The sequence below is a fragment of the Notolepis coatsorum genome (assembly GCF_963971535.1).
Source record: "Notolepis coatsorum genome assembly, chromosome: 16".
Lineage (NCBI taxonomy): Eukaryota > Metazoa > Chordata > Actinopteri > Aulopiformes > Paralepididae > Notolepis > Notolepis coatsorum.
Window position 1 is genome coordinate 105,889,832 of NC_140180.1, and position 25,769 is coordinate 105,915,600.

The 25,769-nt window shown below is 41.4% G+C and overlaps 1 protein-coding gene across 5 annotated transcripts in view; it reads left to right on the forward strand.

Moving 5' to 3' along the window:
- csnk1a1 (casein kinase 1, alpha 1) overlaps positions 1–25,769 on the forward strand; it is a 98,354-nt gene that overhangs the window by 26,970 nt on the left and 45,615 nt on the right. For all 5 annotated transcript variants that reach the window (XM_084331918.1, XM_084331919.1, XM_084331915.1 and 2 more), the window contains exons 3-4: positions 8,585–8,711; positions 9,735–9,833. In XM_084331918.1, the coding sequence (XP_084188044.1) occupies positions 8,585–8,711; positions 9,735–9,833 (226 nt within the window). The remainder of the gene's footprint in view (positions 1–8,584; positions 8,712–9,734; positions 9,834–25,769) is intronic.

Genomic DNA, 25,769 nt, shown 5'->3' on the forward strand with positions numbered 1-25,769 from the left:
TGGAAACAGCGAATAAAAGAAATAACGATCCAATAACTTATATATACGTGGTTGGTGTTATTCGATTGGCGGACAAACGCGTATTAAATCGTTGTTGGCGGCCATTGAGTTAATAAGCGATTATTATTACCACGACAAGATGAACAGAAACAATTTACACCCAAGTCAATAAGATTCAGGGCCAGAGCGATCACTCTGGCATATGGATGCATCCTCTATTTCAGTGGTCCTCTATTTCAGTGGAGTCGAGCATGGGCAAGTTAAAAAAAATATAATAATAATCAATATATATATATATATATATATATATATATATATATATATATATTTTTTTTTTTATGTTCTGGCAAATATTTTGGCTAAATATGCCTCGTTTTATAAATGTGTATTGATAACTGTAATACAAATTTCTAATAAATATGCATGATCAAGTTCAACAACGTGTGCTTTTATTTTGATATTCCTTAATTCCACGTTGAAATTACACAATACATTAAGGGCTAGATCCACAAAGAATGGATTGCACGGAGCAAGTTGCACCCTTACTTAAAATTCATTATGATTTGAAAATGGGGGACCCTGATGTAAACGAGACGAAAGTCTTTCTCTGGTCTGCATCCCCTTAACAATTGTGTCTATTGAGCCGTACTGTATTGTACCCATTCTGCAATCTGTTAATAAAATTTTCATTCGATCAATCACCGTGCAGATTGATTGATTGAATGAACATTTTATTAACAGATTGCAGAATGGGTACAATACAGTACGGCTCAATACACACAATTGTTAACACTTTCCGTATTAACCCCTTCAATGCCGCCACCCACTTCAATGATATAGCACTCGCATTTGTGAACGCATAATCTATGTCTTAAATTATGGCTATGTGTCTAATCTGGCCGTCGCTTATCAATGACTTGTTTGCAGTCAATATTGTTGAAACTGATTGTTTTTTAATCGGTTCATTTCCGTTTTATACCATTTTGAAAATCGCTCGTTTTTAAGTTTCAGGAAAATATAAAGATTCTATGATAATCACCCTTTACTGGAATATTCTGGAATACAAAAAGAAAAAAAAAAAATCTGCCTATTTATGAATCGTTTTCAAATAAACGCTAGATTATCGATAGTATATGTGTACTTATGCACGCTAGAGAAGCGAGCTGAAAAATCAATTCTCTCATTTCCTGATCAGCACACGCACATAGGGCCCACGTTGATATATCTGTGAAAAAAGTTCTGATTATCCTAAGACTGGTCAAATAGATTCCTTACCTCAGATCAGATGTTCTCCAAAAAGATTATTCCAATTCCTGATTGCCATTCCAAATATCGATCGCGTTTATTGATCCAACGCTGCGTACTGGAAATATGTATTCCACGCTGTTCTGATGGTCCACAATGAATCCGATCCTCTCGGGTGGCTTGCGCGAGAAGTAAAATGAGGAAGCTGGATTCCCCCCCTCCCCCATGTGTTTTCATGCAATCCATTACAAAGGGGTGCAGTACCATAGGGGGCGGTATTTTCCCAATGGAGCTCAGAGTTTTCAGCACTAACGTGAGACTAGATTGATGAAATATGAATTCAAATCGCTAATAAAAAAACAAACGACATATCGCGTCGTTGGCAATGAACGGTCGGCATGAACAAACGACATATAGCGTTGTTGGCATTGAAAGTGTTAAGGGGATGCAGACCAGAGAAACACTTTCGTCTTGTTTACATCAGGGTCCCCCATTTTCAAATCATAATGAATTTTAAGTAAGGGTGCAACTTGCTCCGTGCAATCCATTCTTTGTGGATCTAGCCCCAAGTGTTGGGTTGCCAAAAGAAATTCCTAAATAAAATGGTATAAAAAAGTTTGAGAACCCCTGTTCTATTTAGTGGGAGGAGAGCTTACACTGCACACACACACACAGTCGAAAGGAAGAGACTGAGAGAGGGGAGACTCACTGAATCATCTGTGTTTGTGTATTAGGGCTTATCGATGGTTTTGTATGTCCGTCAATGTTTGTTTGTTTAATTATTTCTCAATGAGGAGTGTCCGTTTGTTGGACGGGGCTGACAGAAGGGTTTGTAGGGGGTGGACTTAACGTGAAGCAGAGTCCTGGTGATGGTAATCAGCTCAACCCCACTGTGTGCATCACATGACCACGGTGTTGCTGTTATTGTCGCAACCCTGTGGCACTGTTTACAAACAGTAAAGGGTCTACACACGTCTCCTGCGCTGTGTGTCTGTGCGCGCAGGGCAGTATTGATGGATGAAGTGAGTGTTTGCTTGGTCAGAGTCCTTGTTGACATCATCACTGGTGTGTTGTGAAATAGCGTGTTGACCAACATCATCAGACCTCTTTTTTGTTTCTCTGTATTGCTTTTCCTCTCTCGCCCATCAGTAGAAGTGTGCATATCTAGTTCAGTAGTGGTTAGGGGTGGGCCGGTACGCATCCGAACCGTGTACCGTTCGGCACGACCTCCACGGTTCGGGGCGTCTGTGTCTGTGTATTGTATGGTTCCGGGGATGCGCAAATAATAAAAAAAACTTCATTTGGCGGAGCCGGGAGAGGTGAGCAATGGCTGCACTGCAGCCAGGTGCTAGTCAGTTTGTGTAAAAATGGCAAGCACAATATAAATCAATCTTCATTACGACTTTAAAAACATAGCCATTAACATTACATAGGCCTACACACATCTTGCCATAGCGTTAGCAGTTTGTACAACACTACGCACGTTTTAACTATGGTAGCACTAGCCCCAGCTAATAGTCAATTAAATGTTACCGTAGCTACTAGCTAGCAGAGGAGGAAATGAGAGGCGGGGTGTTTAAAGGGGAACTATCTTATAAATGGCCTTTTTCAGTGTTTAGCATTGTTTCCTAGCTATGTGGACTTATTTTAATATGATCTATGTCTCTAATTCTCATATTGGCGCATTCTTCCAATTCTCCTCTCACAATATTCACCCTCACTGAACTGAGTCATCTGAAAATGTGCTGATTTGTGATGTCAGAGAGACACCGCTGCATGATAATGTTCAGGCGGCGCAGTGGTTTAGGAGCCCAGGCTCAAAACGGCTTAAGATCTTGAGGTAGAAAAATGCTGTTTTTGAGGACTTCATTGGAAATACAAAACAATGAATTAAAAAAAATTATAAATTACAGAGGTGTTCCATAAACTCACATGAATTGTGTAAAAGTGCCCAAATAGTGAAAGAAATAGTAAAATAGTTCCCCTTTAAAGACAATGATAGGCGTTTATTCAACATCCAAGAAGGCTAACATACAACTGTTTTACTAACTCCAACCGGGACTATTGCTGCTTTCGTGCTGCTTGTTGATGTTATGAACTCCTCCTAAACTGATGGTCCCACACGCTAAAATGTCCGTGGGGACCCGCGCCAACCCATAGATAGTTCCAACTCACCGTATTACGTAATCCACCACAGACAGTTGCACTCAATATTTAAATAATGTTAGTCTAAATAAATGTAGACGGATAATGTACGTATTTTAAAAATAGAATGAACAGAGCAGTGTTGTTTTTAAACAGTACAGTGTGTGTGTGTTAGTTTGATGTATGTCAGTTCGGTCTTTGTGTGCCAAACATTATTTAAGGCTGTAAACACTTCCTCCTCATGGTAAAATGATGTGCCTGATGTCAAACTGCCAAACTGGTATTTTTGAGTTACATTTATTTATTTATTTTTTATTTAAAAAAAAAAAAACAATATATCGAACCGAACCGAAAACCGTGACCACAAAACCGAGGTACGTACCGAACCGTGGGTTTTGTGAAACGTCCCACCCCTAGTAGTGGTGGTCTAGTACAGTGTTTCTCAACTGGTGGGTCGTGACCCAAAAGTGGGTCGCAGGGCCTTTTTGAGTGGGTCGCGGATGTGTGTATATAAACAAATTTAAAGTTATTATTATTTTTTTTTGTAATATTTTTTTTTGCACTACCTATCTTTGTGAAAGTGGCTTCTCAGCTCTGGTTCAGCTGAAGACAAAGCAGAGGAACATATTGGACATTGAGCATGACCTCAGAGTTGCTTTGTCTACCATCACCCCAGACTTTGAGACTCTAGTCTTATCAGGAGCAAACAACATCCCCAGTTATCCCATTAGTTCCCTGGGATGTTAAGCTAAGAAGTCTGCTAAGAAGGATATATTATTTATTATTATTATTATTATTATAATTGTATTGCATTGTGTTTTCAGCCGTAGTTGCAATTTTGTTGCAACCCCAGTTATCCCATTAGTTCCCCCAAACGTAGGTATGTTATGTTAAGCTAAGAAGTCTGCTAGGAAGCATAATTATTTATTATTATTATTATATTTCATTGGGTTTTTAGCCCTAGTTGCACTTTTGTTGCAACCCCAGTTATCCCATTAGTTCCCCCAAACATAGGTCTGTTAAGTTAAGCTAAGAAATCTGCTAAGAAGCATTTATTATTTTATTTCATTGGGTTTTTAGCCCTAGTTGCACTTTTGTTGCACTTTTTTGTGTTTATTTCATGTTTTTAACAGTGCATGAAAGATTGTGTATTACTGCAATTTTTTTAATAAATCATAGTGGTTCATTTGTGCTAAGCTAGCTTGCAGCCGGACAGCTTTCAGTTTCAACTGAACTGAACGCAAAGAGGAAATTGGTATCTATCTTCTGGTTGCTGGAGATGACTGTAAGCGAATCTCCCATGATGTTGTTGGTGTGTTCTTTTTTTAAATCTTTCTGGGAATGGAGGATTTGAGCAGTGAGGGCCGCCATTACTGTGATATTCTGTCAGGTCCTTTAACTCATTCAGCGCCAGTCACGATGATAGTCGGGTTAACTCGTCATCGCTTGGGCGCCAATCACGAGTATAGTCTGGTTTTAATCATTATTTATTTTATTAGCGATATCCATTCATTTTCATCCATCCAGCCTGATGTTATCGTTGGGAATGGTCTGAGGGCAAAAAGAAAAAAAGGGCAAATACCGCAGCCTACGCCTTCCAGCGGGTATTGCACTCCACTGGGAATGGTGTAGTTTCTTTTCTGGGACGATCTGAGGGCAGGGTTTAAATACTCAGGCGAGGTAGGCAGATACAACGATGCATTGGAACAGTAACCCCGCCCGCTCGTCATTGTGAAACGGTCGGTAATGTGGTACGGACCTCCACGAGCAGTATTTGGAATGGCGATCAGATAATTGGATTATTTCTTTTGCATTACATCGCGCCGGTCTAAACCACATTGCATGCTTGCACGAGGAAGGATAATAATGATGATGATCTAGCGTTGATTTCAGGAAGATTCGATAATCAGGCGAAAAATTACAACGTGTTTAGTGTATTCCACTAAAGCGCTATTATCGCGTCTTTATCTGGAATTACTCGGAAGCACCCAAACTATACTCATATTCTAAACGGTATAAAACGGAAATGTACCTATGAAAAAACAATCCGTTTTGTACATGTTGACTGGAAGCAACTCACTGATAATCGACGGGTGTATTAGACCCATAGCTATAATTTAAGATATATTTTAAGCACTCTCAGTCCCCTCATTGACTTACAGCAGTGGCATACTAGCGCCATCTCGCGGATTAAGCTCCGGCGCTGAGAGTGTGTTTTAAGCCATGTATGGCCGTGGACGGGGCTGTAGGAAGCAGAGGCAACGGTGAGGCAGTCCAAAGATAGACCTCTCGCCCCCCCTGTCTCTTTGTGTGGCTGGAGTGTCTTGAAGCCACAGGTTGTCAAGGAGCTAGTGTCTTGAAGAGACCGGTTACTCAGCAACAGTTGCTACGGTGCCGTGCATGCGTGCATGTCCAACAGAGGTGTGACCCCAGCCTGCAGAGCAGCAAATTAAACACAGTGGTCAGCTCAGGGACCGAAACTAAAGCCCGCCGCCCGCCAGGGGCGGTCAGTTTTTACCTTTGGCGCTTGACACTTAGAGGGCTGCCCGCCGTGTGGCGTGTAGACGTGTAGTTCATAACGATACTCTTATTTTGATTGTGCGAGTACAGATTATAGCCGCTCTCGTCTTATTTTTCTCCGCCGCGAGATCGTTAAACTACAAGTCCCACATTGCACTCAAGTCAACGGTCCAATCACAGTAGAGTGACGTGACTGGTTTCGTGAGAAAGAAAGCAAATGACCAATCGGAAGCTCTCATTTGGCTTGTTTACTTCCTGAAACGCCACCATTGCGATATGCGGGCTGAGCTACCGTTACTGTTTAAACAATGACCCAGTCAACTATTCACTTTTAGTTTAATACATGACGAGGCATTGTCTAACGGTATCTAGCTGGCTAGCTACTGATGGCTGCTGATATCAACAAATGCTCCAGCAATAGTCGACTCGAGTGCATAATACCTCCGTTCCCTCGTTAGCTAGCTTAGCTAGCTCACGTTAGATCTTATCTGTCCCAGTAAACTAAATTGTCTTAACGTTATCTACCGGGCTAGCAGTAGCTACAGATAGCTCCTGATATCAATGTCTTATAACATTGATTGAATGCGTATTCTAGCTGAGGGCATGTTGAATGTGATTTGACAAAGGAACCGTAACGTTATAAATAGGGTCCAGCTGCATCGCCTGAGAATCCTTGCATGCTGAATGTAGGGTCTAGCTGAATATAGGGTCTAGCTGCAGGGCCGGAGAATCCTTGCTGGAGCTGGAGGCTACTCAAGTATACACACAGACAGTGGAGCTGTTTGCAGATAGCAAGCATTTTGACTTATTGCGTGGTGGCGATGTCTCGCAGATAATACAACTACAAGTATGATTATATAATATATATTTTATTTCAATTTTTTTTTTTATAAAATATATATATATTTTTTTTTAATCAAAAATATTTTGGCAGGTAAGAAATATGCTTGGCGGGTAGACTCTTCCCATCTACCCGCCACTGGCCGGTGAGTCAAAAAGTTAATTTCGCTCCCTGGGTCAGCTCAGACACACTTGATCTAAACTGTGTAACGTAAAACTCAGTCAAACTCACTTTTTTTTTTTTTTTTTTTTGCATTTAGCATTTAGCAGCTTTATTGGTCACACAGGACATGCGACAAATAACGACGGGAGCTGGGATCGAACCCGGGTCGGCCGCGTAGGTGCGCGAGGCACTATGGTATGCGCCACGAGGGCGCCCCAGTCAAACTCACTTTGTCAGTCAACCTGTAAAGGAGGAGTCGTGACATATGCACTGCTAATGCCTCCTCCAGTTCTTCACTGGGGCTTTTTGCCGGGGCTCTTCACTGGGGCTCTTCACTGGGGCTCTTCACTAGGGCTCTTCACTGGGGCTCTTCACTAGGGCTCTTCACTGGGGCTCTTCAGGGCTCTTCACTGGGGCTTTTGCCGGGGCTCTTCGGAGCACTTATTTAATTAAAATGTTCACGACAACATGGATGCATGTACTCTGCCAGCATGTTTAATACATAATACTAAAGGTTTGACTAAGATTTTTATGAAACTTTATTGGAAAAAAAAATTATCTTTTACATTTTTAATATTCATTTTTTTAAACTCATAAAATAAATTGGGTCGCACCTAAATCGGCAGGGTCGGTCTGCAACCGGAACCAAACAATTTTTTCTTTTAGGCCCTATTAGAACCAGAGCTTTGGAAGAAACTGGTTCTTGTTCACAACTGGTTGAAGCAGTCTGATATAAAGTGGTTTCTCCTGCTGTAGGGTGGTTGAAGCAGTCTGATATAAAGTAGTTTCTCCTGCTGTAGGGTGGTTGAAGCAGTCTGATATAAAGTGGTTTCTCCTGCTGTAGGGTGTTTCCACTTCCCCTTGCATAGTGGAAACCCAAGTTTGGGACTTTTTCCAGTGATTTCCTTATTACAGACTAGCAGCGTTGAGATAAGAGATTCCTAGTAGAGGAAACACTGGTGACCTGAAGTATTTTAGGGTGTATTTATTAGTCTCCCCCACCTGAGGGACCACGATGCCTCTAGTAGAGGAAACACTGGTGTCTGTATATTTACTTTGTGTTTTTCAGTTTATAGCGTCAGTCATTAGTTGCCTTCAATGCAACTAATGCATTAGGCAAAACCTTTATTTTTATTGAACCTTTATCTTTATTTACCAAACATTATTTGAATTAGAAATTATGTTTTTTTCCCTCCCGCTGAACCGTACTGAACCAAAAAACGTGATATGAACCGAACTGTAATCTTAGCAAAGCGTCCACCTTTAATATATATGCGTTTCTCAGGTGGTATGGTCAGGAGAAGGACTATAATATGTGTTTCTCAGGTGGTATGGTCAGGAGAAGGACTATAATATATATTTGTGTTTCTCAGGTGGTATGGTCAGGAGAAGGACTATAATATATATTTGTGTTTCTCAGGTGGTATGGTCAGGAGAAGGACTATAATGTATATATATTTGTGTTTCTCTGGTGGTATGGTCAGGAGAAGGACTATAATATATATATATGTGTGTTTATCAGGTGGTATGGTCAGGAGAAGGACTAAAATATATATATATTTGTGTTTCTCAGGTGGTATGGTCAGGAGAAGGACTATAATATATATATTTGTGTTTCTCAGGTGGTATGGTCAGGAGAAGGACTATAATATATATATTTGTGTTTCTCAGGTGGTATGGTCAGGAGAAGGACTATAATGTCCTAGTGATGGACCTCTTGGGTCCAAGTCTGGAGGACCTGTTCAACTTCTGCTCCAGGCGCTTCACCATGAAAACTGTCCTCATGTTGGCTGACCAGGTAAATAACACACACACACACATTTTAGATGCTTTATTTATGTCCACATAAATACAGAGTACATTAACACTTTCGGGGCCACTGGGATCCGTCTAATCTCACTCTATAAGGCCAGCTTATCATAACAACCTTTCATTGTGCGTGAGGCTGTTTGTAGAGCTAAATCTATACTTTATATTATTGCTATCTGTCCATTGTCATTGGCAATTGACACTATAAACCGTCCCTTCAATATGCCTTAAATAAATAATTTTTTCATCGATACGTTCCCATTTTATAGCGTCGTGAATATGAACTATATACATTTACATTTAGTCATTTAGCTGATGCTTTTATCCAAAGCGACTTACAAGTTCTGTACAACAAGTCATCAGGAAGGGCACAACTCTATCAGCTGAGCAACAAGTGTTGAGTGCTACAGTGTAGGTTAGTTTATTAGGACAAGTGCATGACAGTAAGGTTAGTTAGGGTTAGATTTTTTTTAAGCTACATATCACAGCTGTTATACATAACGCTACACTACGCTCGCTACATATCAAAGCTGTTATACATAACGCTACACTACGCTCGCTACATAGAAATACTAGTACTAGAAATTATGTTTAGCGAAAATCGTCACACATCCACTGAAAAAAGGCATAGATTAAAAGACCAATCTCAGAATTTCAAGAGTGTATATCGAATTGCTGAAATGAAACTATTCAACACGGATTTCTTTTAGATATTTTTACCTGTTGAAATGTTCCAATTTGTCAAAAGTTCAGTGGACGCTGACATGTTGAATTAAACACGGCTTTTAGTGAAAATAACGCTTTGAACATTTGAATCAAGATGCCGGCATCCAGAGAGCAGACCCTCACTCTCCCTGTCGCCCTCACACACAACCTTTTCTAGAAAAAAACATGGCTATCATCATGGCTTCTCCTGGAAGTCTCATATAAAGTTCATCTCTGTGTCTATCCAGATGATTGAAACTACAGTATAAAAATGAGTGAGTCTTGACCGTGTTCGTCTGTCTTTCAGATGATCAGCAGAATTGAGTATGTCCACACAAAGAACTTCATCCATAGAGACATCAAGCCAGACAACTTCCTCATGGGCATCGGGCGTCACTGTAACAAGGTAAGCTATAGTACACACTACTGTACACTGTAACAAGATATAGTACACACTACTGTACACTGTAACAAGATATAGTACACACTACTGTACACTGTAACAAGATATAGTACACACTACTGTACACTGTAACAAGATATAGTACACACTACTGTACACTGTAACAAGATAAGATATAGTACACACTACTGTACACTGTAACAAGATATAGTACACACTACTGTACACTGTAACAAGATATAGTACACACTACTGTACACTGTAACAAGATAAGATATAGTACACACTACTATACACTGTAGCAAAATATAGTACACACTACTATACACTGTAGCAAGGTATGCTATAGTACACACTACTATACACTGTAACAAGCTATAGTACACACTCACTATACACTGTAGCAAGGTAAGCTATAGTACACACTACTATACACTGTAACAAGCTATAGTACACACTACTATACACTGTAACAAGCTATAGTACACACTACTATACACTGTAACAAGGTAAACTATAGTACACACTACTATACACTGTAGCAAGGTAAACTATAGTACACACTACTATACACTGTAGCAAGATAAGCTATAGTACACACTACTATACACTGTAGCAAGGTAAGCTATAGTACACACTACTATACACTGTAGCAAGATAAGCTATAGTACACTACTGTACACTGTAACAAGATAAGCTATAGTACACACTACTATACACTAGTAAGATAAGCTAGAGTACACACTACTGTACACTGTAGTAAGATAAGCTATAGTACACACTACTATACACTAACAAGATAAGCTATAGTACACACTACTGTACACTGTAGCAAGATAAGATATAGTACACACTACTGTACACTGTAGCAAGATAAGATATAGTACACACTATAAGATATAGTACACACTACTGTACACTGTAACAAGATATAGTACACACTACTATACACTGTAACAAGATAATATATAGTACACACTACTGTACACTGTAGCAAGATAATATATAGTACACACTACTATACACTGTAACAAGATAAGCTATAGTACACACTACTATACACTGTAACAAGGTAAGCTATAGTACACACTACTGTACACTGTAACAAGATAAGCTATAGTACACACTACTGTACACTGTAGCAAGATAAGCTATAGTACACACTACTGTACACTGTAGCAAGATAAGCTATAGTACACACTACTGTACACTGTAGCAAGATAAGCTATAGTACACACTACTGTACACTGTAGCAAGATAAGCTATAGTACACACTACTGTACACTGTAGCAAGATAAGCTATAGTACACACTACTATACAGTATACACTGTAACAAGATAAGCTATAGTACACACTACTATACAGTATACACTGTAACAAGATAAGCTATAGTACACACTACTGTACACTAGTAAGGTAAGCCCTGTTCACACTACTGTACACTAGTATAATGGACAACCATAGACCTAGATACAGCTAGAGTCATTATATATTATATATTATACATAATATTATACAGACCATCATAGCCCCTGGACACATACTGACACCTTGGTTCAGAGATAGTGATGGATAGAATTGGCCTCAGTGTCGTCTCCACATAGTCCTGCTCCATGGAATGACTGGAGTCTCCTGACCAGAACGTAGCACATCAGGGATGTAATAGTTTTGTCCACTAGGATTTCAGTTTTTTTAATTTTTTTTTTAATGACCAACTTCCATTTATTTTCAGTGAAGGTTCCTGTTTGCCTCCACGCTCCCCTCTCGGTGCTGCTCTCATCGCATGCCTGAATATGTTGAATATGGAGAATCATCCGGCTCAAATCTAGCTGGCGTGATGCTCTCATGGTAGACGTACTGGGGCCTCACAGAGACACAGTTACACCTGACTACAACACTGGGACCGTCTTCACACAATTTGATGTGACCTTACTGAAAATATTTATAACTCTTTCACGACCACACTACAGAAGGTTAACCCTTTCACTACCACACTACAGACGGCTAACCGTCTGTAGTGTGGTCGTGATGGGGTTAACCCTTTTGTTGTGTGGCAGTGAACGGGTTAACCTTCTCTATTGTCGCAGTGACAGGGTTAACCCGGTAGTGTGGTAGTGAAAGGGTTAAAGTAAAGGGATACAAATCTTAAAGGGATTTTTGGACATCTCAAGTTGTATGGAATGCTTACTAGTAGTGTAATTGATATGTATGTTACTCACCGAGTCCTGTGGTCAGAGTTGTTATGGCCCTGCCGCCTGGTTCAGAGAGCCTGGCAGCATCAGGTGGGCACTGAACGAGTCACCAGAACCAGGGTTAACCCTTTCACCGCCACACTACCAAACGGTTAACCCTTTCACTGCCACACTACAGAAGGTTAACCCTTTACTATCACACTACCGGCGGTAACCGTCGGTAGTGTGATAGTAAAGGGTTAACCTTCTGTAGTGTGGCAGTGAAAGGGTTAATCCTCCACACCTAAACACGCAGCAGGCAAAAGCTTCACGGTCCTTGAGCGTTTTCTATGCTTCCCAGCATTTTGTTGAAACCCATCCCAGTGTGATGTTGTCACTACCGGGGATGTGCATGACTGACCAAAATCATTTTCCAATAGTCTACTGTTTTTTTTTTTTTTTTTTTACTTTATTTTTTAGCGTTTATCGCTTTTCTGGTCAAGCATGACCGACAGAAACAGGTTGAAATGGGATGTAGAGCAGGGGAAGACATTCTGAGAAATGACGGCGGGTCCGGGAATCGAACTCGTGTCCCCCAGATCCGTGACGAGCACGGTTTTCCCCGACGCAGAAATAGTGCCGAGATATGCGGTGAGCTACGGGAGCTCCCCCTAGTCTACTGTTCTTAACTGATTGAGCGCCGGCTATTATCCTCATCCTGTGTAGTCAATGGGCCCGCTTTACATTGCCTATTTTCACGATGCGTCACTGTTTGCAGAGCTATAACTATATTCTATATTATAGCTATGGAGACAATGCTATGGCTCATTTGACAGTAACTATCTCTCGTCCAACATGTAAAAGGCAGTTCGTTTTTTCATGTATACGTTCGTTCGCGTGTTATCCCGTGGTGAATATTTAGTATAGTTTCAGAGTGATCCGGGCCAATTCCTGAAAAGCTGAGTTATGGAGCGCTATGTGAATTTTGCTAAAGTCATTTGCGTTGCTCACCTGGACACTAGGGCTGACCTTCGATTTTTTTTTTTAGAATTCAAAGCTTCGGGGCCGATATTCGATTTTAATTCGAAGCTTCAAGATTAAAAAAAATTATAATAAAATTATAAATACATTTTTTTTTTTAATAAAAAATTATTTATATTGTGGGACTTGTACAGCACTTTGTTCAACTTTGCCATTGCTGTAAAGTTTAAACTTTTTTAATTCTTAGACAAACGAAACACTTTGCTTTCATGAAATATTGTAAGCCGTCATTTGAGGCTTTATAAAAGCAGCACAATGAACACAAATCTGTCGGTGCCGAGTCCGACCTCATCTTAAATAACAAACAGCATTGCTTGTTGTAGTTAACAAAGAGAGGCAAAGTTGATTATGAAAAAAAACAAATTAAAAAAAAAATGTTGCTAGTTTTCTTTATGCTCTGACCGCCAGCAAAGGCATTCGTTTTGAATACTACATACGTTGATCGGCTGGATCAATGTGAAATCATTGTAGGATGGAATTGAAATTGACGTCAGATGTGAAAATTCAACCCCAATTCAGTTAAAATGTTCAGTTTCAGTTACATTGAGTCATTATTTTTAATAGAATGGATCATTAAAATCAAAGGGTATTACTATTGAACATAAATAGGCACTTCAGATAATCCTTCAGAACGTTGATCGGCTCAGCTGACCGACAATAAATCGGAAACCCTGGTCTACGCCTATAGTTGTATAGTTGTTATTACGGTATAGTTATTGCCATAAATAACACCATTCAAATAAATAATTGTATTTTTATTTGAAATAATTTAGCACATTAGATCAACAGGTAACAACAAAATAACCAACTTTTATTAAACATTCTATTAAACATTCTGATATTTTCGCGGGTCTCGTGCTACTGTCAGTGTCAACTAAGCGAGCACTCAGAAGACGCTCGCCGTTTGTCCAGGACAAGTAATATTGACGTACAGAGATTGAGAGTTTCCAGTGTGACACTGTGATACAGGCACTTTCTGATCAGATGGAATAACGTTACTATTCGTTTGGGGAATATATACCGGTATATATAATTTTTTTTTTTTTTTTTTTAAATATATAATATATATACTTGTCCAGTCGGACAAGTTAAATTATATTATGCTTGTCCGACCATTTTTTTTACTTGTCCCGGACAATAGGACAAGCCTTAATGTCAAGCCCTGGCATGTGCATCTTTTAGATCAATTAGGCTATGAAAATTAGGCTGCCTCTAAATATAAAAATAATAATAAAATTTTCATTTTTTTTTTTTAATAAAATATTAATTATATATATTTGTCGCCTGACATAAATCGAATGTTGAGACTGGCACGACTATTCGAACATTCAAAATCATCCCTAGTCACTACATGCTGGGCCTTATGGGTACTATATTAATCAAGCATAGGAAATGCTCAGGGATGGCACTTTTGTTGTTGTTGATGATTGAAGCTTTTGTCCGCGTGTTATGGTCTGGATTAACACTTTTTTGTCTTGTGGCCCATTATTTGCCTGTCGCTTCCCGGTTCGCCTGGCCGCAGCAGCATTCACACAGAATGATTTAGAATGTACTTTTTTGTTCTTTTTGCCAGGAAACTGCTTCTAAATCACTAGCCACGCCCACTTAAATGTGCTCCTCTGTGTTTCAGTCAAATGGAATGTTAGAATCACCATTAATAAGTGCATCACATTTTCCAGAAATTGGACTTGGTTACAAGCTCTTCAAATCACACATTTCACAGAACTCACACATTACCCAAGATGCATTGCTGGACAGAATTTCACAGTACTAAAAGGATGTGTGTCAATGACGTGTGTAAGGGGATCTTTACCATGGCCCTCGGCAGGCCTCTCTCCCAGCATTACATCACATTGTAGTAATATTAAGTTACATTACAAGTAATGGAACCATTAGTTATCCAAGGGTTCAGTGCCTCCCAACAGCCTCCTGGTCTAACCCATGTGTCCCGGGGGCCACCAGGCTTCTCCTCCTGGTCTAACCCATGTGTCCCGGGGGCCACCAGGCTTCTCCTCCTGGTCTAACCCATGTGTCCCGGGGTCCACCAGGCCTCTCTTGTCTCTGCATGCTGTTCTGATAATCACCCTGATTCTCTCTTTACCCACAGAACAACAAAGACGTTTTGTTGTTACCTGGTGATTTCTATTTGATGGTTTCAGAAGTTTATATTACCCAGTTGCCTGCTAATACTGTATATTCTGTATTTCCCTATACTGAGCCCTTGCAGACAGGCAACATTTGGCTAAGTTAAAGCACGAGATGTGTGTCAACAACGACAACAATATCAGACAAGCTGACCTGGCTCTGTCTAAGCAGAACCCAAACCAGAACTGTATCATAAACCAGATCCCACTCAGAACCGTCTCCTTGGGGTCACCCTGGGGTCACCCAGTTATTGGCGCTCTTGGAATATCCAGCCTTGCTGAAGCCTATGTTCCATTTCTTGCAGTGCTCTCTGGTGCTCGGCGTGTATCTTCCATTGTGTGTCTGTGTGAATGCCAGCCAACAGCTTCCTTTCATTTTATTGGTCAACACTGATTATTATCTCTGACAAGCAATACATGTCAAGAGATGCACTTAACCAGTCTGGTAACCAGCTAGTTCGTCAGCCAATTAACCAGCCAACCAACCAGCAACCCATTCTGCCATACATTCCGTCAGTCAACCAGTGAGGTAGTTAAGCAGTCCCAGCCAAGCACCCCGTCTCCCTGGTAACCAGCTCCACCCAACCCGCCAGGCCCCACTCTGGTTCTCTTTCTCTCAGCACATTCTTAACATGTGCTTTATTGTTTTGACTTGAGATTTGAGCGACTTGAGATAAGATAAGTGTCGTAGCCAAAGCTAGAGTTTTGTTTTCCAAGATGTAAGATCACATTTTGTTGATGTTCTGAAGAAACCTTGTATCTGTGATTGTTAAGTTTCTTTTTATTTTTTTATCCTAACTTAAGCGTTGACATTGGCTGGATCAAAAGCCAAAATGTCACAAATCCACGCCTCAACAGTAAAATTTACTAGTGTCTTTGTCTTTGCCCCTCGTTCTTCCTAATTCCTTGAATGTCTTAATTGTTGGAGGTATAATAGTTTCTGTAGGACGTTAACTGTTGGTTTCCCCTAGACCTTAAATGGGTCAAAGATTGACTTAGATACTCAACCTGGGTGTGATGCTTCCCATGCTGCTGAATGGAGGGGATGGGGCCCTGTGTGAGAAGCCTCTGAACAGACGTTATAACGGGCCTCATGGCTGTGCTGACTGTGGCCTGACTGTGTTTTAGCCCAGATATAGTGGACAGGAAGTGAAGTGTTTATTTATCAGGACATGTTGACTTGACCTAGATCTGTTGAGGAACACGGCTGTAGCTGAAGACGTGAAAACTACTCTCCCTTTATGTCGGGACTCTGCGTAGAACAGCTGCTATTTTGTTGACTTGGATTGTATCCATTGTATTCCTTGCTTCTCTATTAGTATGGTTATTGTTACCTAATGACTGCCCAGAGCTACCTTCTATCGGATGCTGTGTGATAGAGCTACCTTCTATCGGATGCTGTGTGATAGAGCTACCTTCTATCGGATGCTGTGTGATAGAGCTACCTTCTATCGGATGCTGTGTGATAGAGCTACCTTCTATCGGATGCTGTGTGATAGAGCTACCTTCTATCGGATTCTGTGTGATAGCTACCTTCTATCGGATGCTGTGTGATAGAGCTACCTTCTATGAGATTCTGTGTGATAGTATCGGTCAGCCTAAAGCCCTGAATATACTCGAGGAGTCGGCACGCATATCCGCATGCATATTCACGCGGTCACAAAATCTAACAGGCACGCGTATATGGTGCGGACAAGAGACGAAAATTACCCAATTTTATCGAAATGCATCGATTCTAATGTGTTAGAATCGATGCATCGATTTGAATATGTTAGAATCGACTATAATCAAAATTAAATTTTTTATTTCTATTTTTATTGACCTATAGTCCATTCATGCTGAATGAATCAGTTCCCCCAGCCACATTTGGTTTGTGTTAAAAAAAAAAATAGGGAATTAACTGATTGAAAATTTATCGAATCGAATCGTGGTCAAATGAAGAGATTTACATCACGCTTACCAACGCGCATCCACGGTTGCGGGAAGTATATTCAGGCCTTTATACACTCAAACGGCTCTGCTCTTCATGCTTTCCTCTCTAGCTTAGACCAAACCCAGACCAAATCATATTATATATTATATCCACAGCCTTGCAGTCTAGACCAAACCTAGCCATAGCACCGGAGCCTAGAAAGGCCAAACCAGAGGGATTCTACTAAACCAAGCCAGTAGCTACCGCTTCCCCAGGTCAGAGATAGACTTCTTCCTGCCTGCTCTTCCCCAGGTCAGAGATAGGCTTCTTCCTGCCTGCTCTTCCCCAGGTCAGAGATAGGCTGCTCCCTGCCTGCTCTTCCCCAGGTCAGAGATGGGGTTCTCCCTGCCCGCTCTTCCCCAGGTCAGAGATAGGCTTCTCCCTGCCCGCTCTTCCCCAGGTCAGAGATAGGCTTCTCCCTGCCCGCTCTTCCCCAGGTCAGAGAGAGGCTTCTCCCTGCCCGCTCTTCCCCAGGTGATAGGCTTCTTCCTGCCTGCTCTTCCCCAGGTCAGAGATAGGCTTCTCCCTGCCTGCTCTTCCCCAGGTCAGAGATAGGCTTCTTCCTGCCCGCTCTTCCCCAGGTCAGAGATGGGCTTGTCAGATCCATCGCTTCCCGTCCCAGAGTCCCTACGGTTGGGGGAGGGAGAGTATTTAGAGAAAGCTTCTCCTGGCTTGTACTACTAGAGTGTCCATCTTAGGTAATGGCTTTGTTCCGTTTTAACCCTAGTGGTGCCTAGAGGTCAGTTCTGCATACAGCTTTTAACCTCTTTAGCCCGAGCGGTCTGTCGGCAGACCGCAGATGACATCACGTCATAAATCCATGTCTACAGACTGTATGGATTAATGTTGAGTTTTTTTTCAAATGTAGCCAAGAGTAAAGACCGTAATCCTGTCAAAACAGCATTCATAGTGTATATTTTCAGCAATACGTTTGTTTACCAATAGGTTAAAGTGTTATTAGTGAAATATTCGTTTTTGAAATGCATTCATTTACAAGTGATTATCCGCAATTTTTTATCCGCGCCGCAAAACTGTTTGTAGTCATATGAGGAGACGAGACCTTGAGCTTTGAATGAGCGTTGAAATTTCGAAAAACAACATTACCCAGCTTGTGCCAGCTTCCTGCAAGCAAATGATTGTGGATGATTTTTAAGGATTATCTACCACAAAACTGAACGTTATTGGCAGTTAGTTTGTCTACCTTCTGTGAACGTTTAGCAACAATCCGCGTTGAAAACCGATTCAAAATGGTAGAGCCATATCCATTATAAAGAAATAACTGTACTTACAGTAGATTTCATTCACAGTTCTTGCTGCACGCCTGGTGATACTAAATCCAAATTGAACTCTGGCATTGGAAAGAAGATTTGGCCCGATCCATAGATGTGCAACATGGCTATAATAAGGTCATTTATAGGCCTGATATTCTATATTCTATAATATCTCAAATTGCATGTGCACAGATGGCAGAATTCAGTACTGTATCTATAAAACATTCTGTTTAATCATCTTCCCTTTATTCATTTGCTTAGATTTGTTGTACACATGATCGCAAGAAGGTGCTGAACGGGCTCAGTAGCAGTTGTTCATGTCTAGTCATTATTAGCATGGTGTTATTCACTGTCAAAGATGCAAAAATCATAATTTATATTATCCTTGTTTCATCACAATTTACTCAAGCCTAGTAACAGACACAATATTTCTGACACCGGGAATACATTCCCTGAGATCCATAGATGTCCCTAGATACCAAGAACATGCAAATGGCCCTTGTAGAAGTGGAGCAATCTTCCATTTACTTGGGTATGTATTTTTAGGCGGATTTTCAGAAAATAGGGCTAAGGTTAACTTGTCAACGTGTAAAGATTCATACTGCAAGGCACTGCTAGTGTTAAAACGCTGCTATATCACCAGCAAAACCACCACCGCTGCTTATTCAAACGCAAAACACGCTTGAAAAGAAATCTCTCTCCCTCTTATTTTCTGTTTCAACTAAAACAGACGGCATTGTGATTTGTAACGTCTGGTCAGTAATGGTAGCCTATATTCTGCCTCAGTGCCTATATGTGAAAGTTATGGTCAAAGCCAGCAAATGTTTTCTTAACATCTTGCTCACAAGAGGACTAGTCGGAGAGATGTATTTGTAGGATGAACAATCAGAATCTGGCTTCCAAATTACCTTTGTTCAAGATTCAAGACGTGTTTTTAAAGTTAGATTCTGCCTCTTGACTCTTCAAAAATATATCCGTCTTAAACCAGAGATGGTGGATGTGAAAGAAATCTTATTTTCTCAGTGTAAATGAGGCCTTATGCCCCCAGTCTAGAGGAGGCTCCTCTCTGTAATGTGGACGATGGACAGCCATGGGCTCTCTCCCTCCTACTCCTCCTTCTCCCCCTTTCCCTGCCCCTCTTCTCTCCTGGTCTTTTTCTGAGCCGTGGTGTTGCCTGTCTGTGCTGGCCTTTAGTGGGGCTTTCTGTCTGTCTTGGCAGAATTAGTAGGAGTGGAACCGACAATCCTGTTCACTCCCGCCCATGACAAGTCTAAAACTCTTTAACAGCAGCCATCTTAGATGTACCTTTTTTAGATGGAGGTGGCCATCTTGGGTGTACCAAAAAAAACAACCCAGGTGAATGAACATGGGCTAAGTGTCGGTTCTACTTGTGCTAAGTCTGTTGTGGAGGTTGGAGGCTGTGTTGTTGACCCCTGCCCCTCTGTCTGCTGTCCCCAGTGTTTAGACTCAGCAGTGGGGAAGAGGAAACGAAGCTTGGCTGTTAGTACCACTCAGGACTCATCTTACTCAGGATTAAACCAGGTGTGAACCTTTACCACGACACCACCCGCCGAGCCACCATGTAGCTAAACCTTCCACTGCAGCCGCTACAGCATACAAGTGTGCCATTTGTTCATATCTAACTGAGGGGGGGGTCATTTTCCCCTCCCCTAAAGGATGGGATTGTTTTCATTTGTGCCATTTTGTGTCCCAAACTGAACGAAGCGGAACGCTAACTGGGAGGGATGCAATATGGGCATTGTGACATCACATTAAAACACAGGATAGTGAACAAACAACATTTATATTTCATATTAAGAATGTGGAGACCCCCCCCCCCCGAATCCATCTTCATTAACCACTGCTGTGCCGCTGCCGCAAAACACTTTCCGTTTACTTTTCATGTTTCCTTTCATGTTTATTTTGTTTGTGTTTTTCCATTTGGCTGGTGCTGCATGGTGAGAGGAATGACGCTTTGCTGGCATTGAAGCAGACACACATGTTGACAGAAACATTGAAGCAGACACACATGTTGACAGAAACATTGAAGCAGACACACATGTTGACAGAAACATTGAAGCAGACACACATGTTGACAGAAACATTGAAGCAGACACACATGTTGACAGAAACATTGAAGCAGACACACATGTTGACAGAAACATTGAAGCAGACACACGTGTTGACAGAAACATTGAAGCAGACACACGTGTTGACAGAAACATTGAAGCAGACACACATGTTGACAGAAACATTGAAGCAGACACACATGTTGACAGAAACATTGAAGCAGACACACATGTTGACAGAAACATTGAAGCAGACACACATGTTGACAGAAACATTGAAGCAGACACACATGTTGACAGAAACATTGAAGCAGACACACGTGTTGACAGAAACATTGAAGCAGACACACGTGTTGACAGAAACATTGAAGCAGACACACATGTTGACAGAAACATTGAAGCAGACACACATGTTGACAGAAACATTGAAGCAGACACACGTGTTGACAGAAACATTGAAGCAGACACACGTGTTGACAGAAACATTGAAGCAGACACACGTGTTGACAGAAACATTGAAGCAGACACACGTGTTGACAGAAACATTGAAGCAGACACACGTGTTGACAGAAACATTGAAGCAGACACACGTGTTGACAGAAACATTGAAGCAGACACACGTGTTGACAGAAACATTGAAGCAGACACACATGTTGACAGAAACATTGAAGCAGACACACGTGTTGACAGAAACATTGAAGCAGACACACGTGTTGACAGAAACATTGAAGCAGACACACGTGTTGACAGAAACATTGAAGCAGACACACATGTTGACAGAAACATTGAAGCAGACACACATGTTGACAGAAACATTGAAGCAGACACACATGTTGACAGAAACATTGAAGCAGACACACATGTTGACAGAAACATTGAAGCAGACACACGTGTTGACAGAAACATTGAAGCAGACACACATGTTGACAGAAACATTGAAGCAGACACACATGTTGACAGAAACATTGAAGCAGACACACGTGTTGACAGAAACATTGAAGCAGACACACGTGTTGACAGAAACATTGAAGCAGACACACGTGTTGACAGAAACATTGAAGCAGACACACGTGTTGACAGAAACATTGAAGCAGACACACGTGTTGACAGAAACATTGAAGCAGACACACGTGTTGACAGAAACATTGAAGCAGACACACATGTTGACAGAAACATTGAAGCAGACACACGTGTTGACAGAAACATTGAAGCAGACACATGTTGACGGAAACATTGAAGCAGACACACATGTAGACAGAAACATTGAAGCAGACGCACACGTTGACACACTTTGGAACGCACACTAAAATAATTAGTTACTTAAAAGTTAAGATGTAAGTTGATGGAAAGATGAGTAAAATTAGGGGACTGTTCTTAGTGCTGAGGTTTTTTTTCTCATAGAGATACATTTTAAAAGGGATTATCCATAACAAAGACACCTGGGACTCTGTTGTCACGGCAGCACCCTGAGATACAGAGGCATCGCCACGGCAAGGTACACTGCATGTTGTGTGACAAGAAATACAATTACAACCACACGGAACAGAACACGTCACCATTATGGGAAATTCGCTTACCAAATAAATGGAATCCAATGCAGATACAGCTAGCCTAGCTGTTGGCCAAAAACACCAGAGTTTTAGGCTAGTGGTCCATATCCTCTTCATTTGTGCTAAGCTAGGCTAGTGGTCCATATCCTCTTCATTTGTGCTAAGCTAGGCTAGTGGTCATATCCTCTTCATTTGTGCTAAGCTAGGCTAGTGGTCCATATCCTCTTCATTTGTGCTAAGCTAGGCTAGTGGTCCATATCCTCTTCATTTGTGCTAAGCTAGGCTAGTGGTCCATATCCTCTTCATTAGTGCTAAGCTAGGCTAGTGGTCATATCCTCTTCATTTGTGCTAAGCTAGGCTAGTGGTCCATATCCTCTTCATTTGTGCTAAGCTAAGCTAGTGGTCATATCCTCTTCATTTGTGCTAAGCTAGGCTAGTGGTCCATATCCTCTTCATTTGTGCTAAGCTAGGCTAGTGGTCCATATCCTCTTCATTTGTGCTAAGCTAGGCTAGTGGTCCATATCCTCTTCATTTGTGCTAAGCTAGGCTAGTGGTCCATATCCTCTTCATTTGTGCTAAGCTAGGCTAGTGGTCCATATCCTCTTCATTTGTGCTAAGCTAGGCTAGTGGTCCATATCCTCTTCATTTGTGCTAAGCTAGGCTAGTGGTCCATATCCTCTTCATTTGTGCTAAGCTAGGCTAGTGGTCCATATCCTCTTCATTTGTGCTAAGCTAGGCTAGTGGTCCATATCCTCTTCATTTGTGCTAAGCTAGGCTAGTGGTCATATCCTCTTCATTAGTGCTAAGCTAGGCTAGTGGTCCATATCCTCTTCATTTGTGCTAAGCTAGGCTAGTGGTCCATATCCTCTTCATTTGTGCTAAGCTAGGCTAGTGGTCCATATCCTCTTCATTTGTGCTAAGCTAGGCTAGTGGTCCATATCCTCTTCATTTGTGCTAAGCTAGGCTAGTGGTCCATATCCTCTTCATTTGTGCTAAGCTAGGCTAGTGGTCCATATCCTCTTCATTTGTGCTAAGCTAGGCTAGTGGTCCATATCCTCTTCATTAGTGCTAAGCTAGGCTAGTGGTCCATATCCTCTTCATTTGTGCTAAGCTAGGCTAGTGGTCCATATCCTCTTCATTTGTGCTAAGCTAGGCTAGTGGTCCATATCCTCTTCATTTGTGCTAAGCTAGGCTAGTGGTCCATATCCTCTTCATTTGTGCTAAGCTAGGCTAGTGGTCCATATCCTCTTCATTTGTGCTAAGCTAGGCTAGTGGTCATATCCTCTTCATTTGTGCTAAGCTAGGCTAGTGGTCATATCCTCTTCATTTGTGCTAAGCTAGGCTAGTGGTCCATATCCTCTTCATTTGTGCTAAGCTAGGCTAGTGGTCCATATCCTCTTAATTTGTGCTAAGCTAGGCTAGTGGTCCATATCCTCTTCATTAGTGCTAAGCTAGTGGTCATATCCTCTTCATTTGTGCTAAGCTAGGCTAGTGGTCCATATCCTCTTCATTAGTGCTAAGCTAGGCTAGTGGTCCATATCCTCTTCATTTGTGCTAAGCTAGGCTAGTGGTCCATATCCTCTTCATTTGTGCTAAGCTAGGCTAGGGGTCCATATCTTCTTCATTTGTGCTAAGCTAGGCTAGTGGTCCATATCTTCTTCATTTGTGCTAAGCTAGGCTAGTGGTCCATATCCTCTTCATTTGTGCTAAGCTAGGCTAGTGGTCCATATCCTCTTCATTTGTGCTAAGCTAGGCTAGTGGTCCATATCCTCTTCATTTGTGCTAAGCTAGGCTAGTGGTCCATATCTTCTTCATTTGTGCTAAGCTAGGCTAGTGGTCCATATCCTCTTCATTTGTGCTAAGCTAGGCTAGTGGTCATATCCTCTTCATTTGTGCTAAGCTAGGCTAGTGGTCCATATCCTCTTCATTTGTGCTAAGCTAGGCTAGTGGTCATATCCTCTTCATTTGTGCTAAGCTAGGCTAGTGGTCCATATCCTCTTCATTAGTGCTAAGCTAGGCTAGTGGTCCATATCCTCTTCATTTGTGCTAAGCTAGGCTAGTGGTCCATATCCTCTTCATTTGTGCTAAGCTAGGCTAGTGGTCATATCCTCTTCATTAGTGCTAAGCTAGGCTAGTGGTCCATATCCTCTTCATTTGTGCTAAGCTAGGCTAGGGGTCCATATCTTCTTCATTTGTGCTAAGCTAGGCTAGTGGTCCATATCTTCTTCATTTGTGCTAAGCTAGGCTAGTGGTCCATATCCTCTTCATTAGTGCTAAGCTAGGCTAGTGGTCCATATCCTCTTCATTTGTGCTAAGCTAGGCTAGGGGTCCATATCTTCTTCATTTGTGCTAAGCTAGGCTAGTGGTCCATATCTTCTTCATTTGTGCTAAGCTAGGCTAGTGGTCCATATCCTCTTCATTAGTGCTAAGCTAGGCTAGTGGTCCATATCCTCTTCATTTGTGCTAAGCTAGGCTAGTGGTCCATATCCTCTTCATTTGTGCTAAGCTAGGCTAGCTTGCATCCGGATAGCTTTCTACTGAACGCACTGAGAGGAAATAGGTATTTCTGACTCTGGAAAAGGCAAGCAGATTTCACATAATGTTCCTTTAACCTTCCCTGCAATTATGGAGACGTTCATCATAATATTGCAGAGCTATCAAGAGCTTATACCCTTCTGAAAAGTAGTTGATTTATAACTGAGGTAATGTAACTGATGAATGATACCCTTCTGAAAAGTAGTTGATTTATAACTGCGCTAATGTAATTGATTAATGATACCCTTCTGAAAAGTAGTTGATTTATAACTGAGGTAATGTAATTGATGAATGATACCCTTATGAAAAGTAGTTGATTTATAACTGAGGTAATGTAACTGATGAATGATACCCTTCTGAAAAGTAGTAGATATATAACTAGTTATGTATCAGGCAGTAAAAGATGGTGAACCATCCTTCATGAATGTAGATCTGAATGATAGCCCTGGGGTATCAGCACTGATTATGGTTGATGGCACTGGTTTCAGAGGGGCAGCACTTGCCATTGTTGTCAAAAGATGTCAATTGAGTTTCTGTAGTAGTTCCAACCGAACCTAGAGAGATCTGCAGGCCGGGAGGCGCGGTCGAAATAACATTTAGCAAAGGTCTTCACACATCCACTGAAAGAAAGCGTAGATTAAATGATTGATTTAGCTATTTTAAGAATCCATTTGATTTCAAATGGAACTATTCAATATATATTTAGTCCCACTAGCGAGGGGCCCTAGGAATGGAAACGTTGGATCACTTTGAGCGAGTAGTAAAGCCTGCAGGCTGCCTCGTTCACTTAACCACCACAGGGTGGCGCTAGACACCAGAACCAACACAACACCGCGAGAAGAAGAACAGACTGCAGGTTGGGACTTGAGCCAGCTAGCTTTTAACATGGCAGTGTCAGAGCTTCGGCGCTGACGCCACATACCATTGGGAAAAATGGCATAGTGGAGTCAAAGAAGAAGCAGGGCGATCTATCCTACTCGAAGGCAAGTACTACACGGTAAATATCTACATAAAGGCAAGTACTACACGGTAAACATCGTACTGTCCTACATGAAGGCAAGTAGTACACGATAAATGTATATTGAGATTGGGAGCACATTCTGGCCAAGCTGCCAGGACGTTGTTAGACTAGACTGTGACGCTAACAGCTTAAGTTAACATGGCCAGAGTGCTTCCTGAGGCACA